This window comes from Somniosus microcephalus, chromosome 20 (assembly GCF_052327205.1).
Source record: "Somniosus microcephalus isolate GS21.2 chromosome 20, FLI_Smic_1.0, whole genome shotgun sequence".
In the NCBI taxonomy this organism is placed as follows: Eukaryota; Metazoa; Chordata; class Chondrichthyes; order Squaliformes; family Somniosidae; genus Somniosus; species Somniosus microcephalus.
Window position 1 is genome coordinate 49,235,317 of NC_141006.1, and position 21,754 is coordinate 49,257,070.

The 21,754-nt window shown below is 52.2% G+C and overlaps 1 protein-coding gene across 6 annotated transcripts; it reads right to left on the reverse strand.

Moving 5' to 3' along the window:
* Window positions 1-1,506: 1,506 nt before the first annotated feature.
* On the reverse strand, window positions 1,507-21,680 carry rsrp1 (arginine/serine-rich protein 1). 6 transcript variants are annotated; one of them, XR_015072923.1, is made up of 7 exons: window positions 21,574-21,680; window positions 19,821-19,873; window positions 17,221-18,156; window positions 7,076-7,239; window positions 6,864-6,897; window positions 4,911-6,686; window positions 3,292-3,343 (listed from the first exon to the last, which is right to left on the reverse strand). XR_015072923.1 is itself a non-coding variant. In XM_085962640.1 (6 exons), exons 1-6 carry the CDS (start codon window positions 21,645-21,647, stop codon window positions 1,951-1,953), a joined length of 1,473 nt encoding a protein of 490 aa, XP_085818766.1. In that variant the 5' UTR covers window positions 21,648-21,679; the 3' UTR covers window positions 1,507-1,950. The 6 variants fall into 6 exon arrangements, 4 of the variants coding, with proteins under 4 accessions (XP_085818766.1, XP_085818769.1, XP_085818768.1 ...); XR_015072922.1 differs by having other exon boundaries at window positions 4,731-6,686; XM_085962640.1 differs by lacking the exons at window positions 3,292-3,343; window positions 4,911-6,686; window positions 6,864-6,897 and adding exons at window positions 1,507-2,097; window positions 2,624-2,722 and having other exon boundaries at window positions 21,574-21,679.
* Between the last annotated feature and the right edge of the window lie 74 nt (window positions 21,681-21,754).

The following is a 21,754-nucleotide window of genomic DNA, read 5'->3' on the forward strand; positions in this document are numbered from 1 at the left end:
ATCCACATTATATTCCATCGGCCATGTTCTCGCCCACTCGCTGAGCCTGTCGAGATCCCCTTGAAGCCTCTTCACATCCTCCTCGCAACTGACATATGCCACCTAGCTTTGTATCAGCAGCAAATTTGGAAATGTTACATTTAGTCCCCCTCATCCAAATCATTGATATAGATTGTGAATAGCTGGGGCCCAAGCACCGATCATTGTGGTACCCCACTAGTCACAGCCTGGCATTCTGAAAAAGACCCATTTATCCCTACTCTTTGTTTTCCTGTCTGTTAACCAATTCTCAATCTATGCTAGTATATTACCCCCAATTCCATGTGCCCTAATTTTGTTCACCAACCTCTTGTGTGGGACCTTAGAGGGCATTCTGAAAATTCCCCTTTGTCTACTCCACTAGTTACATCCTCAAAGAACTCCAATAGGTTTGTCAAACAGGATTTCCCTTTCATAAATCCATGTTGACTCTGCCCAATCTTAGTTTCTTTTATTGCATCCTTTATAATAGATTGCAGCATTTTCCCCAACTACTGATGTGAGGCTAACAGGTCTGTAGTTCCTGGTTTTCTCTGTCCCTCCTTAAATAGCAGCGGTACATTTGCTATCCTCCAATCAGCAGGAACCGTTCCAGAATCTATAGAATTTTGGAACATGACAACCAATGCGTCCACTATTCCAATGGCCACCTCTTTCAAAACCCTTGGATGTAGGTCATCCAGTCCTTGGATTTATCAATTTTTAGTCCCATTAATTTTGCTAGGACTTTTTTTTTACTAACCATTTCTTTAAGTTCCTCATTCTCATCACACCCTTGGTTTTTTGTGTCTTCCTCCGTGAAGACAGAAACAAAGTATTTATTTAATTTCTCTGCCATTTCCTCATTCCCCATTATAAATTCTCCCATCTGACTGTAATGGACGTACATTTACCTTCACCAGTCTTTTCCTTTTCACATACCTATAGCAGCTTTTACAATCCGTTTTTATATTTTTCGCTAGTTTGTGCTCATATTCCATTTTCCCCTTCTATCAATTTCTTGGTCCCCCTTTGCTGATTTCTAAAAAGATCCCAATCCTCAGGCTGACCGCTTTTTCTGGCAACTTTATAAGCTTCCTCCTTTGACTTAAGTCTGCTACTTTATGGAATCTTGTCACTCAGTCTTGGGAATTTCAGCAACAGCCCCCAGGCCTCAGAATGTTTATGGAGACATTTCAAATGCTAAACATATTTGTAGTGATCTTTTATGAATAAGATTGAGCTTCTGAAGAAAGAAATTACGATTGGCAAACTCCACACAGGAAGGAAGGGCTCACTTACAGGAGTGGTCTATGGTTCTCAGCACAAGGACAATATGAGTAACCGCTAAATAACAATCATACCTTTCCCCCCCCCCCAACTGAAGAAAACCCGTGCAAATTTAACATTCAAAATCCAAACTGCTGGTTCCCTGTAATTAGCCTTAATTTCTTTGAATAGATAATTTATAAGCCATAGAAAGACCAATTTAAATTCACAAATCACCTTTATTGAATTCTGGAAAAACAAAGTGCATATCTACAAAACAAATGAAGGTATTTCTTTGCAAAAAACAGAAAAAAGTCCCACCTGAAATCTTGGGTAAATCACCAGTCTCTTGCCTGAAAAACAGCACCTTATTTCAGAAGTATTGCATTACATTGGGCACGAAACTAGCATAGCCTAAATATTGGTCAGCACAGCTGCTAACCATGTTGCACGGCACATGCTGGAGTACAATTACAGTCTTAATACTTTCACAAAACTATAGCGTGATCCAAAGTTTCCAATTTAAGATAATGCTACACATTTCACAAACTATGCTAAGAGTGCTATCATAATATTCTGCCCAGCTATACAGTTCTGTCAGGGTGATCAGAATAATTGGTCCTATGTACAAAAATATATTTTTTACACCATTTTAAAACGTCTTCATCGTGCCTTTGTTTTATCAGCATTCTTGCGGCCATTGTGCACCAGTACCCACTGTCCATATGGGCTTCCTTTCCGCTTGTGCTCGGGAGACTCTTTAGCAGGAGTATTTGCTGTTTTTTGATTCAATGGTTTTGCCACTGCATTCTGTAAAAGAACAAGTATAAATAGGTAATAGCTGTCAAAAGCAACTGTATAATCAAAATAAATATTTGCAGTTAGAGTAATAAATTAAATCCATGGGTACATTAGCCTGTGTCAGCTTTATTCCAGTTCAATCCTAACCAGAAGGGGATGGTAGATTGGCATTTTTAGTGAGCTATACAGTACTACACATAGTGTCACAGTAATAAGCACAGCACAAGTTTGAAACCACTTCAGATAGGTGGTCTTGAATCACTTTAGCTTCACATCAACTACACTATAACCTACTAATACAAAACCAACTCTGTTCACAGGCAGAAACTAGTCAAAATTATGCTGGTGTAAAACCAGTAGATAGCATACAACTGCAGCAGATCAGAAAGAAAAATGCATACTGTGCTTGGCAAGGTGCTGCAAATTTTCCAGCTAAATACATTTTCCTAACCAAAAATTTACAAGCAATAACCCAAAACTGAGATGATTGCCAAGAAAGAATGCAATCCTGTTTAGTTTATATACTTCTACTTACTTTCACACTGAAAGCTATCCAGTGGTTTGTTTCCAACCTTGCAGTGGCACTTTGCAATTTCTGAACTGGTTCATCCTCTTCAGATTTTTTTTTGTATTCCTGCACAAAGAAAAAAACAGAAAACCTACAGGTTAATCTTAAAAACAGCAGCAAATGTAAACTGTGACCGCCATTTAGACAAGTGTCTTCAGGGTGAAACTTATGTAGCATTGGTTGGACAGATCCAACATTATAACACTGGCTTTTGAATAATAAGTGTCACTATTGTTCTACCTGATGTGGTAGAATCTGCAGAAGAGTTGCTATTGTTCCTTGTAGCTTGGCACCATACTATTTCTGTAAATTTGCACCAATATGGCTAACAGTTCAGAATACATCAAACCTTATTTTAGCATGCTGACCCAAGGATACAAGAATGAGTCTTAGAATGTTAAAGTTCCAGCATTTTGATCCACTGATCAAGCTTAATGGGCTTCAATGTAATCAACAATGGTTCAGATCAATATGAATTACCACTGAACATTTAGTTAGTTCAATGACAACTTCAACTTTACTGAAAATGCTCAGGAGCATTTTGAACTCGTGTGTTAAGCCCTACTACAAATGTTTAACTGTATGCAGCTGTGTTGATACGGTATATTCGAGGCTATAAAAGCCGATAAACTTATCTTCAAAAACTGTTGGCCTCTTCTTCGGCAAAGATCTGATATTCAAAACCTCCTGGAACACAGTGAATAAGTTATGAGGACAAGAAAATCCTAGAACAAAGCTTATGCATGGTCAATACTGAATCCAACAGCAGCATCTAGTCAAACCTCAACTTCACATGCCTCGACAGGAAGTGCAAGTGCAGGAAATAAGAAATTTTGCATTAACTAATTAAATTATGTGCTAATATTTAGTGATGTGCTGGGCAGCACAGTTCAAGAACTGATCTGAGTTATACACACTTCAGTAATGATTGTTTGGAATGTTTGATACTTTAACAATTGTTTCCAGACCATAGATTTTGTGAACTAAATTCTGTTCCGTGTCAGGTGTAGGATTATAGCACAAAGCATGGAACAGTCATTTTGTTTTCCTCTGCTTGTTGAGTGACAAGTGCGCTTCTGGACCCAGTATCAGATCAAGCACTCCAAGGTCAAGTGCAATATGGACACGTGCAGAGTGAAGCTCCTCCATACTACCTCCAATAATGTGCCATACCTCAACCGCAAAAACAGCACTACAACGCCACTCATCTTTTCCACTTTCAACACCATTACATGATGCCAAAATTAGGCAAGCCAATGCCAAATTGTGGGCACAGGCCTGCTCGGAACAAAGCAGAGACAGGCAAACTCATTCCACTTAAAGACAGACTGTCTGGGCTTTGTGCAAACTCAGCTCTAACTAAACTCACATTTTAAACTTGGAACTCCAACTGGTGGAGAAGTCTGGTATGCTATAGGTCACTTGGATGGCTTAAACCATTGACAGCGTTATTAGAAAAAAAGTGCGTTTGTCACACTACTAATGCACAACACATCGCCTAAATTATTTGTGCCCCCATTGCAAAAACACTGCAAGATTTTTTTCCCCCCTTACATTGGCATTTACTGAGTTGCCATATTAATAGAAACCTCAACACTTAGATTCAATGACAAGTACTTACAAAACCAATGGGACATTGCTTTTTAATCTAAGTGCTGGGAATATAATTAAAGCACCTTTACGGTAGGCTCAAAGGTTAGGGCATGTAGAGTCATGAGACAAATAGCTGAATGGATAGCAAATTAGCTTAAAAATAGAAAGCAGCGAGTGATGGGGTAAAGGGTAGTTATTCAGATTGAAGACGGTAGAAAGCAGTGTTCCACAAGGATTAGTGCTGGGACCACTGTTATTCATACTTTACAGTAATGTTCTAGATTTAGGAACAAGTAACAATATCAAAATGTGCAGCGGATACCAAACTGGGACGTATAGCTAACACGGAGGAAGAGTGCAACATAATAAAAGAAGACATTAGAAAACTTGCAGACTGAGCAATTAAGTGGTAAATGAACTTTAACAGATAAATGTGAGGTGATGCACTTTGGCAGGAAAAACAGAAACATCACCTACACACCTTAGAAAATAAGAAACTGAATGGGGTAGAAGAGCAAACGGATCTAGGGATACAGGTGAACAAATCATTAAAAGCAGCATCACAGATCAGCAAAGCAATTAAAAATACTAACAAAGCACTGGTATTTATTTCTTGGGGTATAGAATTCAAAAACAGTGCTTATGTTAAACTTATAGGAACCTGGTCAGCTGCACTTGTAGTACTGCGCACAGTTCTGGTCTCCATACTATAAAAACAGTGCAAAAAAAGATTTAAATGGATGGTACAAGAACAATAACTATCTGGAAAGATTGAACAGGTTGGGGGGTTTTTCTTCAGAAAAGGGAAGACTTAGAGGTGACCCGATAGAGGTCTTTAAAATTATGAATGGATTGGTCAGGGTAGATGTTTCCACTTGTGGGAGAATCTAAAAACTAGGGGCCATAAATACAAGATAGTTACTAATAAATCCAATAGGGAAAGAGAAATTTCTTTACTCAAAGCAGTTAGAATGTGAAACTCGCTACCACAGGAAGTGGTTGAGGCAAATAGCTTTAAAAAAAAACTAGACAAGTACATGAGAGAAAGGGATTAGAAAGATACGCTGAAAGGCTGAGATGAGATCGATGGAGTGGGAGGAGACTCGTGTGGAGAATAAACACCAGCACAGGCGAGTTGGGCTGAAAGAATATTCAGCACAGAAATAGGCAATGTAATTAAAGTAGCTACATTTCCATTAAAAGTTCTGGCAGCAAATACAGCATTATGGTCCTATATACATTGACAGTGGAGGGATGGTTCACTTGCCACTAATGCCCCCATCAAGATTTTATAGGAAACTCTCGTTTAAACGGCACCTAAATCCAGAATTCTCTATTAACCGGCAAAATTCAGAAACACCTCAATAACCGGCAATGTTGCTGAGTCCGAGTCTCCCGCGGTGGCCGAGTTAGTCAGTGGGGGTAGTTCTCCAAACTGCCACTACTCGGCTTCTTGGCGCTGTCGGAAGTCCGAACACCTCAACAACAGGAGTTTGGCTCTTTGTTAAAAATAGCCTCGGTAGATAACCCTCTCCGTCATCCGGAATTTTTAATCAACCGGCACCATCCTGGTCCCGTCGGTGCCGGATACCAGAGAGTTTCCTGTATTATACTAACTATCATTACAGAGTGCCAGAATCAAGATGCATCATGACAAGTCTCCTTCAGAAATAGGAGACAATACAGTATATTGCAGTACCAACATACTGTACTGTCTTGTCTTCTGAGTGGCACAATACAGACCCAGCTCCCCCATTTGACCATATTTCTAGAAGTAGGTGCCTCGACAGAGGTCACAGATCTCCCTGACCCAAAAAGCACAATAGAGAAGGGGCAGTAAAAGCAGATGTACACTGGTTTAGTCTTCCACACCTGATGCTGGGCAGGCAACTGCAGGATTGTCCTGGGGCGAAGCCACATGCCTCATCCCTCAGTACAGGAGACGTGTGGAAAACTAATATATTTCACATTAGTGACATTTTACCACCACACTTAAAAGATCTTCAAAAGAGCTTTCTCACTTCACATAGGGCAGTGGGAATACAGTGCCATAGTTTTATTTACAGCACAGAGCTTTTGAAAGCCAATTGTCCCTTTAATACATTGTCCAAACTGCCCCGAAACACTGCACACACGCAGATACAAAGATACCACCTCATATCTTCAAGAAGTGCAGTCCATTTCGAGGCTTCTATAAAACAGAAATAAATCAAGTCACGCAAACCGGTTTTAAAGTTTTTATATATGGGAAGTGTTTGAATGGCAGGTTAACTAAAACTACAGCAGAGCTGAATTATCATTACCGTACATTACAATTTCCTACATTACAGTGAGTACACTTCAAAAGTACTTAACTGGCTGTAAAGCACTTTGGGACAGCTTGAAGTTGCAAAAGGCACGATGCAAGTGCAAGTTCTTCCTTTTCTCTACAGCATAACTGAGCACAAAACATTTTCTATTATTGCTTGGTAGGAATGGCTACACGCTGCAAGTATCTTACAGTTGTGCACCATCAGAAATATTACTTTGAGAATAAAACTGGACTTGATCAAACAGTCAGTTGGATAATAAACCAATGCAACAACAGTTGAGCTAGAAAAAGAATACAACTCACAAAGTTTATTCTACCCCACCGCAGGAACACCAGTCTGCAAGAGAGTCAAAACGCGGGTAAATCGACGACAGCCACTTTAATAACCTAGATCATACAACCCATTGCACAAGAGCTTGGGTGTTCAAATATTTAGATAGAAGAGACCTTCTCCTACATTTAGACATGCAATTAGAACACACATTTCATTATATTATACATAGTTCATCACTCACCCTTTTGGTCAGTTCTTTTACTGCATCACTGTTTCCCTTTTCGAAATGAAAACGCTCATCTTTGAGGGGACTGGCAGGCCTCAGACTAGGAGGCAAGTAGACGTCGTCCTTGCCCAATAATTTATCAGCATTGGCCATTGCTATTTCTAGCAACTTCTTTTTGTCTGAAAGAAAACAAGCATTTATTAAATTTCAGGTTGCAACATTTCAAGCTTTTGAAAACATGGATTAAGAGTCTAAAGTGCTGATGGGCAGTAACAGTACTGTTTCACAAAAGATCCAACTTCAAAAAAACTGAAAACTACTACATTTGTAGTCGAAACTATGAACGGTGATGCCACATCAATAGACTGATATTGACTGCAACTGAAGATATTTAACCCAGTTTATTTTAGAATACAAATGTTACTTTGCTTGTGTTCCGTGCACAAGATCACGCCAATAAGTGAGCAGTCAGTCATTCACAGACCCTGTGACTTTAAACACAATACTGGGTAATGTACATTTCCCCAACAGTCGAACAAAAACGCTTGGTTGTGGTCTTCAGCTTACTGGACATGCCACATGCCCAAGTGCCATCGCTCCTTGACTTTGGAAGGCAGCAGAATAAACACCATTGTGCAGCATTGCTCATAAACTACCAAATGGCTCATTAATAAATAGCTAAGTGAATAGTAGATATACAGGACTTCACTGTTCCTCAAAGTATGGAAATAGTAGAAACTCTCAATATAACTGGACCTGAAACAAGTTCTGACCGTGCTGTTCACTGCTAACCTTCCGTTGAGCCTCCTGCCTCTGACTGGATCAGAAGGGCTGCTAAACTGAGGCAAATCAGTTCAAGGTATACTTTCTAACTCCACTCAAGTACAACTAGAGAATGAAGAAAATCCAAATATGTACATCTCTTTCCCAACTGCACCATGATGGCAAACACCCACAAGACGTCCGATAATTGCTTAAGCTCCCCGCGTTTCGGACGGGGGATCCGGGGGAGAAGGCAGGGACGGGGGATCCGGGGGAGAAGGCAGGGACGGGGGATCCGGGGGAGAAGGCAGGGACGGGGGATCCGGGGGAGAAGGCAGGGACGGGGGATCCGGGGGAGAAGGCAGGGACGGGGGATCCGGGGGAGAAGGCAGGGACGGGGGATCCGGGGGAGAAGGCAGGGACGGGGGATCCGGGGGAGAAGGCAGGGACGGGGGATCCGGGGGAGAAGGCAGGGACGGGGGATCCGGGGGAGAAGGCAGGGACGGGGGATCCGGGGGAGAAGGCAGGGACGGGGGATCCGGGGGAGAAGGCAGGGACGGGGGATCCGGGGGAGAAGGCAGGGACGGGGGATCCGGGGGAGAAGGCAGGGACGGGGGATCCGGGGGAGAAGGCAGGGACGGGGGATCCGGGGGAGAAGGCAGGGACGGGGGATCCGGGGGAGAAGGCAGGGACGGGGGATCCGGGGGAGAAGGCAGGGACGGGGGATCCGGGGGAGAAGGCAGGGACGGGGGATCCGGGGGAGAAGGCAGGGACGGGGGATCCGGGGGAGAAGGCAGGGACGGGGGATCCGGGGGAGAAGGCAGGGACGGGGGATCCGGGGGAGAAGGCAGGGACGGGGGATCCGGGGGAGAAGGCAGGGACGGGGGATCCGGGGGAGAAGGCAGGGACGGGGGATCCGGGGGAGAAGGCAGGGACGGGGGATCCGGGGGAGAAGGCAGGGACGGGGGATCCGGGGGAGAAGGCAGGGACGGGGGATCCGGGGGAGAAGGCAGGGACGGGGGATCCGGGGGAGAAGGCAGGGACGGGGGATCCGGGGGAGAAGGCAGGGACGGGGGATCCGGGGGAGAAGGCAGGGACGGGGGATCCGGGGGAGAAGGCAGGGACGGGGGATCCGGGGGAGAAGGCAGGGACGGGGGATCCGGGGGAGAAGGCAGGGACGGGGGATCCGGGGGAGAAGGCAGGGACGGGGGATCCGGGGGAGAAGGCAGGGACGGGGGATCCGGGGGAGAAGGCAGGGACGGGGGATCCGGGGGAGAAGGCAGGGACGGGGGATCCGGGGGAGAAGGCAGGGACGGGGGATCCGGGGGAGAAGGCAGGGACGGGGGATCCGGGGGAGAAGGCAGGGACGGGGGATCCGGGGGAGAAGGCAGGGACGGGGGATCCGGGGGAGAAGGCAGGGACGGGGGATCCGGGGGAGAAGGCAGGGACGGGGGATCCGGGGGAGAAGGCAGGGACGGGGGATCCGGGGGAGAAGGCAGGGACGGGGGATCCGGGGGAGAAGGCAGGGACGGGGGATCCGGGGGAGAAGGCAGGGACGGGGGATCCGGGGGAGAAGGCAGGGACGGGGGATCCGGGGGAGAAGGCAGGGACGGGGGATCCGGGGGAGAAGGCAGGGACGGGGGATCCGGGGGAGAAGGCAGGGACGGGGGATCCGGGGGAGAAGGCAGGGACGGGGGATCCGGGGGAGAAGGCAGGGACGGGGGATCCGGGGGAGAAGGCAGGGACGGGGGATCCGGGGGAGAAGGCAGGGACGGGGGATCCGGGGGAGAAGGCAGGGACGGGGGATCCGGGGGAGAAGGCAGGGACGGGGGATCCGGGGGAGAAGGCAGGGACGGGGGATCCGGGGGAGAAGGCAGGGACGGGGGATCCGGGGGAGAAGGCAGGGACGGGGGATCCGGGGGAGAAGGCAGGGACGGGGGATCCGGGGGAGAAGGCAGGGACGGGGGATCCGGGGGAGAAGGCAGGGACGGGGGATCCGGGGGAGAAGGCAGGGACGGGGGATCCGGGGGAGAAGGCAGGGACGGGGGATCCGGGGGAGAAGGCAGGGACGGGGGATCCGGGGGAGAAGGCAGGGACGGGGGATCCGGGGGAGAAGGCAGGGACGGGGGATCCGGGGGAGAAGGCAGGGACGGGGGATCCGGGGGAGAAGGCAGGGACGGGGGATCCGGGGGAGAAGGCAGGGACGGGGGATCCGGGGGAGAAGGCAGGGACGGGGGATCCGGGGGAGAAGGCAGGGACGGGGGATCCGGGGGAGAAGGCAGGGACGGGGGATCCGGGGGAGAAGGCAGGGACGGGGGATCCGGGGGAGAAGGCAGGGACGGGGGATCCGGGGGAGAAGGCAGGGACGGGGGATCCGGGGGAGAAGGCAGGGACGGGGGATCCGGGGGAGAAGGCAGGGACGGGGGATCCGGGGGAGAAGGCAGGGACGGGGGATCCGGGGGAGAAGGCAGGGACGGGGGATCCGGGGGAGAAGGCAGGGACGGGGGATCCGGGGGAGAAGGCAGGGACGGGGGATCCGGGGGAGAAGGCAGGGACGGGGGATCCGGGGGAGAAGGCAGGGACGGGGGATCCGGGGGAGAAGGCAGGGACGGGGGATCCGGGGGAGAAGGCAGGGACGGGGGATCCGGGGGAGAAGGCAGGGACGGGGGATCCGGGGGAGAAGGCAGGGACGGGGGATCCGGGGGAGAAGGCAGGGACGGGGGATCCGGGGGAGAAGGCAGGGACGGGGGATCCGGGGGAGAAGGCAGGGACGGGGGATCCGGGGGAGAAGGCAGGGACGGGGGATCCGGGGGAGAAGGCAGGGACGGGGGATCCGGGGGAGAAGGCAGGGACGGGGGATCCGGGGGAGAAGGCAGGGACGGGGGATCCGGGGGAGAAGGCAGGGACGGGGGATCCGGGGGAGAAGGCAGGGACGGGGGATCCGGGGGAGAAGGCAGGGACGGGGGATCCGGGGGAGAAGGCAGGGACGGGGGATCCGGGGGAGAAGGCAGGGACGGGGGATCCGGGGGAGAAGGCAGGGACGGGGGATCCGGGGGAGAAGGCAGGGACGGGGGATCCGGGGGAGAAGGCAGGGACGGGGGATCCGGGGGAGAAGGCAGGGACGGGGGATCCGGGGGAGAAGGCAGGGACGGGGGATCCGGGGGAGAAGGCAGGGACGGGGTCGGGAGAAGGCAGGGACGGGGATCGGGGAGAAGGCAGGGACGGGGGATCCGGGGGAGAAGGCAGGGACGGGGGATCCGGGGGAGAAGGCAGGGACGGGGGATCCGGGGGAGAAGGCAGGGACGGGGGATCCGGGGGAGAAGGCAGGGACGGGGGATCCGGGGGAGAAGGCAGGGACGGGGATCCGGGGGAGAAGGCAGGGACGGGGGATCCGGGGGAGAAGGCAGGGACGGGGGATCCGGGGGAGAAGGCAGGGACGGGGGATCCGGGGGAGAAGGCAGGGACGGGGGATCCGGGGGAGAAGGCAGGGACGGGGGATCCGGGGGAGAAGGCAGGGACGGGGGATCCGGGGGAGAAGGCAGGGACGGGGGATCCGGGGGAGAAGGCAGGGACGGGGGATCCGGGGGAGAAGGCAGGGACGGGGGATCCGGGGGAGAAGGCAGGGACGGGGGATCGGGGGAGAAGGCAGGGACGGGGGATCTGGGGGAGAAGGCAGGGACAGGGGAGGGGGAGAAGGCAGGGACAGGGGATCTGGGGGAGAAGGCAGGGACAGGGGATCTGGGGGAGAAGGCAGGGACAGGGGATCTGGGGGAGAAGGCAGGGACAGGGGATCTGGGGGAGAAGGCAGGGACAGGGGATCTGGGGGAGAAGGCAGGGACAGGGGATCTGGGGGAGAAGGCAGGGACAGGGGATCTGGGGGAGAAGGCAGGGACAGGGGATCTGGGGGAGAAGGCAGGGACAGGGGATCTGGGGGAGAAGGCAGGGACAGGGGATCTGGGGGAGAAGGCAGGGACAGGGGATCTGGGGGAGAAGGCAGGGACAGGGGATCTGGGGGAGAAGGCAGGGACAGGGGATCTGGGGGAGAAGGCAGGGACAGGGGATCTGGGGGAGAAGGCAGGGACAGGGGATCTGGGGGAGAAGGCAGGGACAGGGGATCTGGGGGAGAAGGCAGGGACAGGGGATCTGGGGGAGAAGGCAGGGACAGGGGATCTGGGGGAGAAGGCAGGGACAGGGGATCTGGGGGAGAAGGCAGGGACAGGGGATCTGGGGGAGAAGGCAGGGACAGGGGATCTGGGGGAGAAGGCAGGGACAGGGGATCTGGGGGAGAAGGCAGGGACAGGGGATCTGGGGGAGAAGGCAGGGACAGGGGATCTGGGGGAGAAGGCAGGGACAGGGGATCTGGGGGAGAAGGCAGGGACAGGGGATCTGGGGGAGAAGGCAGGGACAGGGGATCTGGGGGAGAAGGCAGGGACAGGGGATCTGGGGGAGAAGGCAGGGACAGGGGATCTGGGGGAGAAGGCAGGGACAGGGGATCTGGGGGAGAAGGCAGGGACAGGGGATCTGGGGGAGAAGGCAGGGACAGGGGATCTGGGGGAGAAGGCAGGGACAGGGGATCTGGGGGAGAAGGCAGGGACAGGGGATCTGGGGGAGAAGGCAGGGACAGGGGATCTGGGGGAGAAGGCAGGGACAGGGGATCTGGGGGAGAAGGCAGGGACAGGGGATCTGGGGGAGAAGGCAGGGACAGGGGATCTGGGGGAGAAGGCAGGGACAGGGGATCTGGGGGAGAAGGCAGGGACAGGGGATCTGGGGGAGAAGGCAGGGACAGGGGATCTGGGGGAGAAGGCAGGGACAGGGGATCTGGGGGAGAAGGCAGGGACAGGGGATCTGGGGGAGAAGGCAGGGACAGGGGATCTGGGGGAGAAGGCAGGGACAGGGGATCTGGGGGAGAAGGCAGGGACAGGGGATCTGGGGGAGAAGGCAGGGACAGGGGATCTGGGGGAGAAGGCAGGGACAGGGGATCTGGGGGAGAAGGCAGGGACAGGGGATCTGGGGGAGAAGGCAGGGACAGGGGATCTGGGGGAGAAGGCAGGGACAGGGGATCTGGGGGAGAAGGCAGGGACAGGGGATCTGGGGGAGAAGGCAGGGACAGGGGATCTGGGGGAGAAGGCAGGGACAGGGGATCTGGGGGAGAAGGCAGGGACAGGGGATCTGGGGGAGAAGGCAGGGACAGGGGATCTGGGGGAGAAGGCAGGGACAGGGGATCTGGGGGAGAAGGCAGGGACAGGGGATCTGGGGGAGAAGGCAGGGACAGGGGATCTGGGGGAGAAGGCAGGGACAGGGGATCTGGGGGAGAAGGCAGGGACAGGGGATCTGGGGGAGAAGGCAGGGACAGGGGATCTGGGGGAGAAGGCAGGGACAGGGGATCTGGGGGAGAAGGCAGGGACAGGGGATCTGGGGGAGAAGGCAGGGACAGGGGATCTGGGGGAGAAGGCAGGGACAGGGGATCTGGGGGAGAAGGCAGGGACAGGGGATCTGGGGGAGAAGGCAGGGACAGGGGATCTGGGGGAGAAGGCAGGGACAGGGGATCTGGGGGAGAAGGCAGGGACAGGGGATCTGGGGGAGAAGGCAGGGACAGGGGATCTGGGGGAGAAGGCAGGGACAGGGGATCTGGGGGAGAAGGCAGGGACAGGGGATCTGGGGGAGAAGGCAGGGACAGGGGATCTGGGGGAGAAGGCAGGGACAGGGGATCTGGGGGAGAAGGCAGGGACAGGGGATCTGGGGGAGAAGGCAGGGACAGGGGATCTGGGGGAGAAGGCAGGGACAGGGGATCTGGGGGAGAAGGCAGGGACAGGGGATCTGGGGGAGAAGGCAGGGACAGGGGATCTGGGGGAGAAGGCAGGGACAGGGGATCTGGGGGAGAAGGCAGGGACAGGGGATCTGGGGGAGAAGGCAGGGACAGGGGATCTGGGGGAGAAGGCAGGGACAGGGGATCTGGGGGAGAAGGCAGGGACAGGGGATCTGGGGGAGAAGGCAGGGACAGGGGATCTGGGGGAGAAGGCAGGGACAGGGGATCTGGGGGAGAAGGCAGGGACAGGGGATCTGGGGGAGAAGGCAGGGACAGGGGATCTGGGGGAGAAGGCAGGGACAGGGGATCTGGGGGAGAAGGCAGGGACAGGGGATCTGGGGGAGAAGGCAGGGACAGGGGATCTGGGGGAGAAGGCAGGGACAGGGGATCTGGGGGAGAAGGCAGGGACAGGGGATCTGGGGGAGAAGGCAGGGACAGGGGAAGGAAGGCAGGGACAGGGGATCTGGGGGAGAAGGCAGGGACAGGGGAAGAAGGCAGGGACAGGGGATCTGGGGGAGAAGGCAGGGACAGGGGAAGAAGGCAGGGACAGGGGATCTGGGGGAGAAGGCAGGGACAGGGGGGCAGGGACAGGGGATCTGGGGGAGAAGGCAGGGACAGGGGATCTGGGGGAGAAGGCAGGGACAGGGGATCTGGGGGAGAAGGCAGGGACAGGGGATCTGGGGGAGAAGGCAGGGACAGGGGATCTGGGGGAGAAGGCAGGGACAGGGGATCTGGGGGAGAAGGCAGGGACAGGGGATCTGGGGGAGAAGGCAGGGACAGGGGATCTGGGGGAGAAGGCAGGGACAGGGGATCTGGGGGAGAAGGCAGGGACAGGGGATCTGGGGGAGAAGGCAGGGACAGGGGATCTGGGGGAGAAGGCAGGGACAGGGGATCTGGGGGAGAAGGCAGGGACAGGGGATCTGGGGGAGAAGGCAGGGACAGGGGATCTGGGGGAGAAGGCAGGGACAGGGGATCTGGGGGAGAAGGCAGGGACAGGGGATCTGGGGGAGAAGGCAGGGACAGGGGATCTGGGGGAGAAGGCAGGGACAGGGGATCTGGGGGAGAAGGCAGGGACAGGGGATCTGGGGGAGAAGGCAGGGACAGGGGATCTGGGGGAGAAGGCAGGGACAGGGGATCTGGGGGAGAAGGCAGGGACAGGGGATCTGGGGGAGAAGGCAGGGACAGGGGATCTGGGGGAGAAGGCAGGGACAGGGGATCTGGGGGAGAAGGCAGGGACAGGGGATCTGGGGGAGAAGGCAGGGACAGGGGATCTGGGGGAGAAGGCAGGGACAGGGGATCTGGGGGAGAAGGCAGGGACAGGGGATCTGGGGGAGAAGGCAGGGACAGGGGATCTGGGGGAGAAGGCAGGGACAGGGGATCTGGGGGAGAAGGCAGGGACAGGGGATCTGGGGGAGAAGGCAGGGACAGGGGATCTGGGGGAGAAGGCAGGGACAGGGGATCTGGGGGAGAAGGCAGGGACAGGGGATCTGGGGGAGAAGGCAGGGACAGGGGATCTGGGGGAGAAGGCAGGGACAGGGGATCTGGGGGAGAAGGCAGGGACAGGGGATCTGGGGGAGAAGGCAGGGACAGGGGATCTGGGGGAGAAGGCAGGGACAGGGGATCTGGGGGAGAAGGCAGGGACAGGGGATCTGGGGGAGAAGGCAGGGACAGGGGATCTGGGGGAGAAGGCAGGGACAGGGGATCTGGGGGAGAAGGCAGGGACAGGGGATCTGGGGGAGAAGGCAGGGACAGGGGATCTGGGGGAGAAGGCAGGGACAGGGGATCTGGGGGAGAAGGCAGGGACAGGGGATCTGGGGGAGAAGGCAGGGACAGGGGATCTGGGGGAGAAGGCAGGGACAGGGGATCTGGGGGAGAAGGCAGGGACAGGGGATCTGGGGGAGAAGGCAGGGACAGGGGATCTGGGGGAGAAGGCAGGGACAGGGGATCTGGGGGAGAAGGCAGGGACAGGGGATCTGGGGGAGAAGGCAGGGACAGGGGATCTGGGGGAGAAGGCAGGGACAGGGGATCTGGGGGAGAAGGCAGGGACAGGGGATCTGGGGGAGAAGGCAGGGACAGGGGATCTGGGGGAGAAGGCAGGGACAGGGGATCTGGGGGAGAAGGCAGGGACAGGGGATCTGGGGGAGAAGGCAGGGACAGGGGATCTGGGGGAGAAGGCAGGGACAGGGGATCTGGGGGAGAAGGCAGGGACAGGGGATCTGGGGGAGAAGGCAGGGACAGGGGATCTGGGGGAGAAGGCAGGGACAGGGGATCTGGGGGAGAAGGCAGGGACAGGGGATCTGGGGGAGAAGGCAGGGACAGGGGATCTGGGGGAGAAGGCAGGGACAGGGGATCTGGGGGAGAAGGCAGGGACAGGGGATCTGGGGGAGAAGGCAGGGACAGGGGATCTGGGGGAGAAGGCAGGGACAGGGGATCTGGGGGAGAAGGCAGGGACAGGGGATCTGGGGGAGAAGGCAGGGACAGGGGATCTGGGGGAGAAGGCAGGGACAGGGGATCTGGGGGAGAAGGCAGGGACAGGGGATCTGGGGGAGAAGGCAGGGACAGGGGATCTGGGGGAGAAGGCAGGGACAGGGGATCTGGGGGAGAAGGCAGGGACAGGGGATCTGGGGGAGAAGGCAGGGACAGGGGATCTGGGGGAGAAGGCAGGGACAGGGGATCTGGGGGAGAAGGCAGGGACAGGGGATCTGGGGGAGAAGGCAGGGACAGGGGATCTGGGGGAGAAGGCAGGGACAGGGGATCTGGGGGAGAAGGCAGGGACAGGGGATCTGGGGGAGAAGGCAGGGACAGGGGATCTGGGGGAGAAGGCAGGGACAGGGGATCTGGGGGAGAAGGCAGGGACAGGGGATCTGGGGGAGAAGGCAGGGACAGGGGATCTGGGGGAGAAGGCAGGGACAGGGGATCTGGGGGAGAAGGCAGGGACAGGGGATCTGGGGGAGAAGGCAGGGACAGGGGATCTGGGGAGAAGGCAGGGACAGGGTACTGAAATTGGATGATCAGCCATGATCTCACTGAATGGCGGAGCAGGCTCGAGGGGCCGAATGGCCTACTCCTGCTCCTATCTTCTAGGTTTCTATATTTCTCCCCAAAAGCTGCTTGCAAGGTGGTAATGGCTCAGGAAACTGCCCATATTTAATCATTTGCATGTGAACAGCACCCAGAAATATATGCAAATGCATCAAATCAAAAGAAACCACGACAGTCCACCACCCACCTATCAGCTGCTGGAAGAATCCAATTGTTATTTAATTTCAGGAGCCTCCTTTGAACTCAAACAGGGTTGCACTTTAAAAAGGTATTTACACAATGCCTCCCTGCTACCCAAAAGACAGAATCTGTTTCCCAGGCTTTTGTGGAAACAGACTATAGTTTCTTTTTGCTTTAAGTGAACAAAGTTTAAACCTCAAAGATACAATGAAAGAACAAACCAAAAAATAAAACCATAGACAAAAAAATATTGGCAAAATGCTGTATTTTAAGAGTCCCACTTCATAGAGATATGACCAGATTATTATGTCCCAATTCTTTATAAAACACATTATAGTACACTTTTAATCCTGTTCTCAACATATCTTACCTTTTTGTGTTAAGTGGATTGATCTGTCGCTTGATCTGCTTCGGCTTCTTCTGTGTGATGACAATTGGGCTTTGTACACAAAACCATAGTAACTCCTCCGAAGTCTGGATGGAGACCTAGACCTTGATCCCGAGTGGGATCTTCTGTACCTGAAGCTAGACCTTGGTCTTTGGTATGACCTAGAACAGGGCGTGTAGCACCTAGATCTTGATCTGTATCTACTCGGTGACCAATAAGACATTTGGCATCTGGATCTTCGGTAACAAGACCTTGACCAGCTTCTAGACCGGGACCTTGATCTTCTGTAGCTCCTCCCCCGTGATACATATCTGCCTCTTGAAGCTAAAGAGGTAGCATCTGAACTTGGCCTGTACCTCTCTGTAGAGGACACTGAACTTGATCGGGAGCTGCCTGAAGAGGACACTGAACCTGATCGAGAGCTGCCCGAAGATGACACTGAGCCTGATCGGGATCTGCCCGAAGAGGACACTGAACCTGATCGGGAGCTGCCTGAAGACACGGAACCTGATCGGGAGCTGCCTGAAGACACGGAACCTGATCGGGAGCTGCCTGAAGAAGACACTGAACCTGATCGGGAGCTGCCCGAAGAAGACACGGAACCTGATCGGGAGCTGCCCGAAGACACGGAACCTGATCGGGAGCTGCCTGAAGAAGACACGGAACTTGATCGGGAGATTTTAGACCTCTTGATGCCAAGAGTTCTGGAACGTGATGTTCTCTCATACTTTTGAGTCCTCTGACTAGGAGAGGCAAGTCTCAATTCATCCACACCAACAGCTACTTTTTCAGTCTTCTGCTCCTGTGCACTGCATCCATCTGTTCCCCACTCCATTTCAATGTCTATCTCAGACACCAGCTCCATTTCTGAATCTGATTTCAGAACATTATCACATCCTTGCTGCAAATTCGTTTTACCTGAAAGATCAATAACTATACATTTAAATGGCAGTAAACACAAAACTTTTCATTAGCCATATTGAACACATACACAATTACATAAGAATCAAATCTAGTATATGGTGCAATATAACAGAATTTCAACTGCTGTTGCTATTTTCCATTATTTTTACACTGAGGGGTGAATTCAGTGGTATAATACTCACCAAATGTAACAAATCAAAGAATCTTAAAGCGTAGGAGGCCATTCAGCCCATTGAGAAGCTTTGAAACAGCTATCAAATTAGTTCCAATTCCTGACTTTTTCCCCATAGCCCTGCACATTTTTCCTTTTCAAGTACTGAATATTCCTAATTCCCTTTTAAAAGTTATTATTGAATCGGCTGCCACCATTTTTTCAGGCAGCGTATTCCAGATCATAACTCACAGCATAAAAACATTTCTCCTCACTCTTCCCTCAGGTTACTTTGCCAATTATTTTAAATCTGCGACTCCTGGTTACCGACCCACCCGCCAGTAGAAACTGTCTCTCCTTATTTACTCTATCAAAACCCCTCAATTTTGAACACCTCTAATAAATTTCCCCATTCCAAGGAGAGCAATCCCAGCTTCTCGTCTCTCCACATAACTCGGCCCCCATCTCTGGTATCATTATGGTAAATCTCCACTGCACCCTCTCCAAGGCTTTGACATCCTTCTGAAAACAGCATATAAACTTCATATTTTGGGGGATTTAACTGCATACTACACAATAATTCTTCCAAGTGTGGGGTAAACCTTTACCACAATCATTCTAAAACCTCAAATTGAATACACTCAAAATTCTCAGTGTAGATAACATGAAACTTTTCAATTTTAGTTTCCAGCAGTAATGAGAGAAAATTTCTCTAATGGGACACAGTTTCAATCTACAATCGATTAAAGGCACATTTATATTGTTTTTCCATAGCACAAGTTTCCAGAGCCAATGGCCAGCGGAATTTTTAGATCACCAACAAGGAAGCCCCATTTTTCATGGGTTCTACTTGGCTGTTGTCGATTGTAATAGGGCTACTAAATGCACTGCTACAACAGGAGCTGCATGGTGTGGTGGAATGTAATGATGCTGCACCACAACACTGCAAAGATCTGTAACTGTGCACGTGTATTTATTGTCATACTGATGATCTAAAGCAACATCATTTATGCTCAATGCACTCACACTGACCAATGTTACAGCCAGTCAGCATTACCTACTTGCTGCACAATCACACAGGGAGATTAGCAGCACAGCTCAAAAGCAATTTTGGGAGTGCAGTACTTTTAGAGCACTCTCTCCCGATCCAGTCAACAGCACAAAATCCCATGAGTTACAAACATTTAGATTCACCGTTGCCATCTATTAGAATTGCTAGAGAATGGCAAGCTCTCTAATCTTTCACGGCAGTCCCAAAGAGACACCAGAGTGGTCCTCAGTGACATTTTTAAAAACACACTTTAAATACTAAATTCATAGTCGACATAGACCCTTACCATTACATGACCACTCTAATCATTACAGATCCTTTGGCTCGTAAAATAACAGAGCAGTCCAAAAACCAAGCATAGTTTCTCTCCCAGGCATCATGCAACTTTTGAACCACCGGTTATATTTGAAAATCAGTGGTTCAAAAATCTAGTAAGTAGTAAAACGCTAAACTTACCATAGCTGGATTTCTTGCTCATCATTTCCCAGGATAAACTAACTGAATTTAGCCTGTTAACACAAAACACACTTATTTTTGTAAGTGAAACATAGGCAGTTTAGTTCAGAACCATATGTCATTAAATTCTATTTAAGGCAATTAAAATTTCCACCTTTTGGAAAAACAAGATCAAAAAAAGTTTGAACACAGGAGTCATTATTGGCCCCCACACTGATCCCATGGTTAATAATCCAGTGCCTTTGCAAAAATATACTCAGTGTACCTGATCGCCTACCTCCACAACTACCTGTGCCCATCTGCCACAGAAACGTTCACCCAAGCCTTCATCTCCTCCAGATTCAACTACTCTGATGCTTTCTTGGATGGCCTTCCATCCAAGATCCTCCGTAAACTACAGTTCTTCCAAAATTCTGCTGCTCCTATCATCCCGAACCAAGTTCTGCTCACGTATTACTATTGTCCTCATTAACCTACATTGGCACCAGGTCTACTAAAGCCTCAAAATTAAACTAGCCATCCTTGGGTTTAAAGCTCATGATGGCTTCACCCCTCCCCATCTCTAACCTACTCCAGCACTACTCACCTCCACCAACTCAGTTTCCTGACTCTTCCCTCATGGGCAACCATGCCTTCAACCATCTCAGCTCCACACTCAAATTCACTCCCTAAACCCCTCCACCTCCCCTCTCCTCACCTATCCGACTCCGCTTTTGATCACCCTTCAGATCTCCTTTGGCACGGCACTCATTTTTTGATTACACTTCTGTGAAGCACAGTGTGATGTTTTTCTATGATAAATGTGCTATATAAATGCAAGATTTTATTACATGGCAGCTTACACAACACCAGTTATTTTGAAAGATCAACTAACCTTAAAATCTAAAAAGAGTCAAAGGCAAAAAAAAAAGTGCGTATGATTCAGACTCATCATCGCCACCCAGTGAGTCAATAGCTTTCCAGAAAATTCTCCAATGCTGGAGAGTTCACAGAACGAACTGTGGGGCGGCCAGAGGGAGTGGCGAGGAGAACTAGCTGATCAGGGATTAGTCAGCAACTTGGCTCTTAACAGTATAAACATCCTCGGGTCGAAATACAGCCTCTCCTGTCCGAGCGCAGGAACCAAAATCGTGACAGTTATCACGGCTGTCGACTTAATGTCGTTATAACAATATACACAACGGGTTAAACTCACTGCATTTCATTTGATTTTAAAGGTTAGCTTTCATTAATGACAGTTTAAAAAAAGGAAGCACCGATAACAATCAACATGCATCCCGACTTTGACCCCAATCCCTCGCCTGACCTCCCCCCAATACCCTCGCCTGACAAACCGACCCAAACAAACGCAAAATACTGCAGATGCTGGAAAAAAAAATTAAAATACAAAAAAAAGCCAGCAAGTGCTGGAAATACTCAGCAGGTCAGGGAGCATTTATATATAGAGAAAGAAACAGAGTTAAAATGTTTCAGGTTCCGACGAAAGGTCGTCGACCTGAGACATTAACGGCTTCTCTCGCCGCAGATGCCTGACCTGCCGAGTATTTTCAGCATGTTCTGCTTTTAAACCAGCCCAAAAACACTGACTTTGACCCCAATCCCAGCCCGGTTTACTGTCAGTCCGACATGCGTCATACCCACAGCCAAGACTTGAAACCGCTTTATAAATTCAGAGTTGCCAAGAAAATGGGAATTTAGAACAATTTTAAAATACTCCAGTGCCTTTTTCACTCCGCCAAAAAAAAAAACTTACAGATTACAGTGGCTGGTTTGATTGTTGAGCGACTCTAGCGCGCCACACTCTCCACCTTGGTCTGTTATCGCCATCTTCCTACTGGAGCCCACACGGCCGATCCCGCCTTTTATAAACTATCAGCCGGCGAGCACCCGCCCTTCCCCCACTCCTCGCACTCTCATTGGCTCTTTGTTAGCAA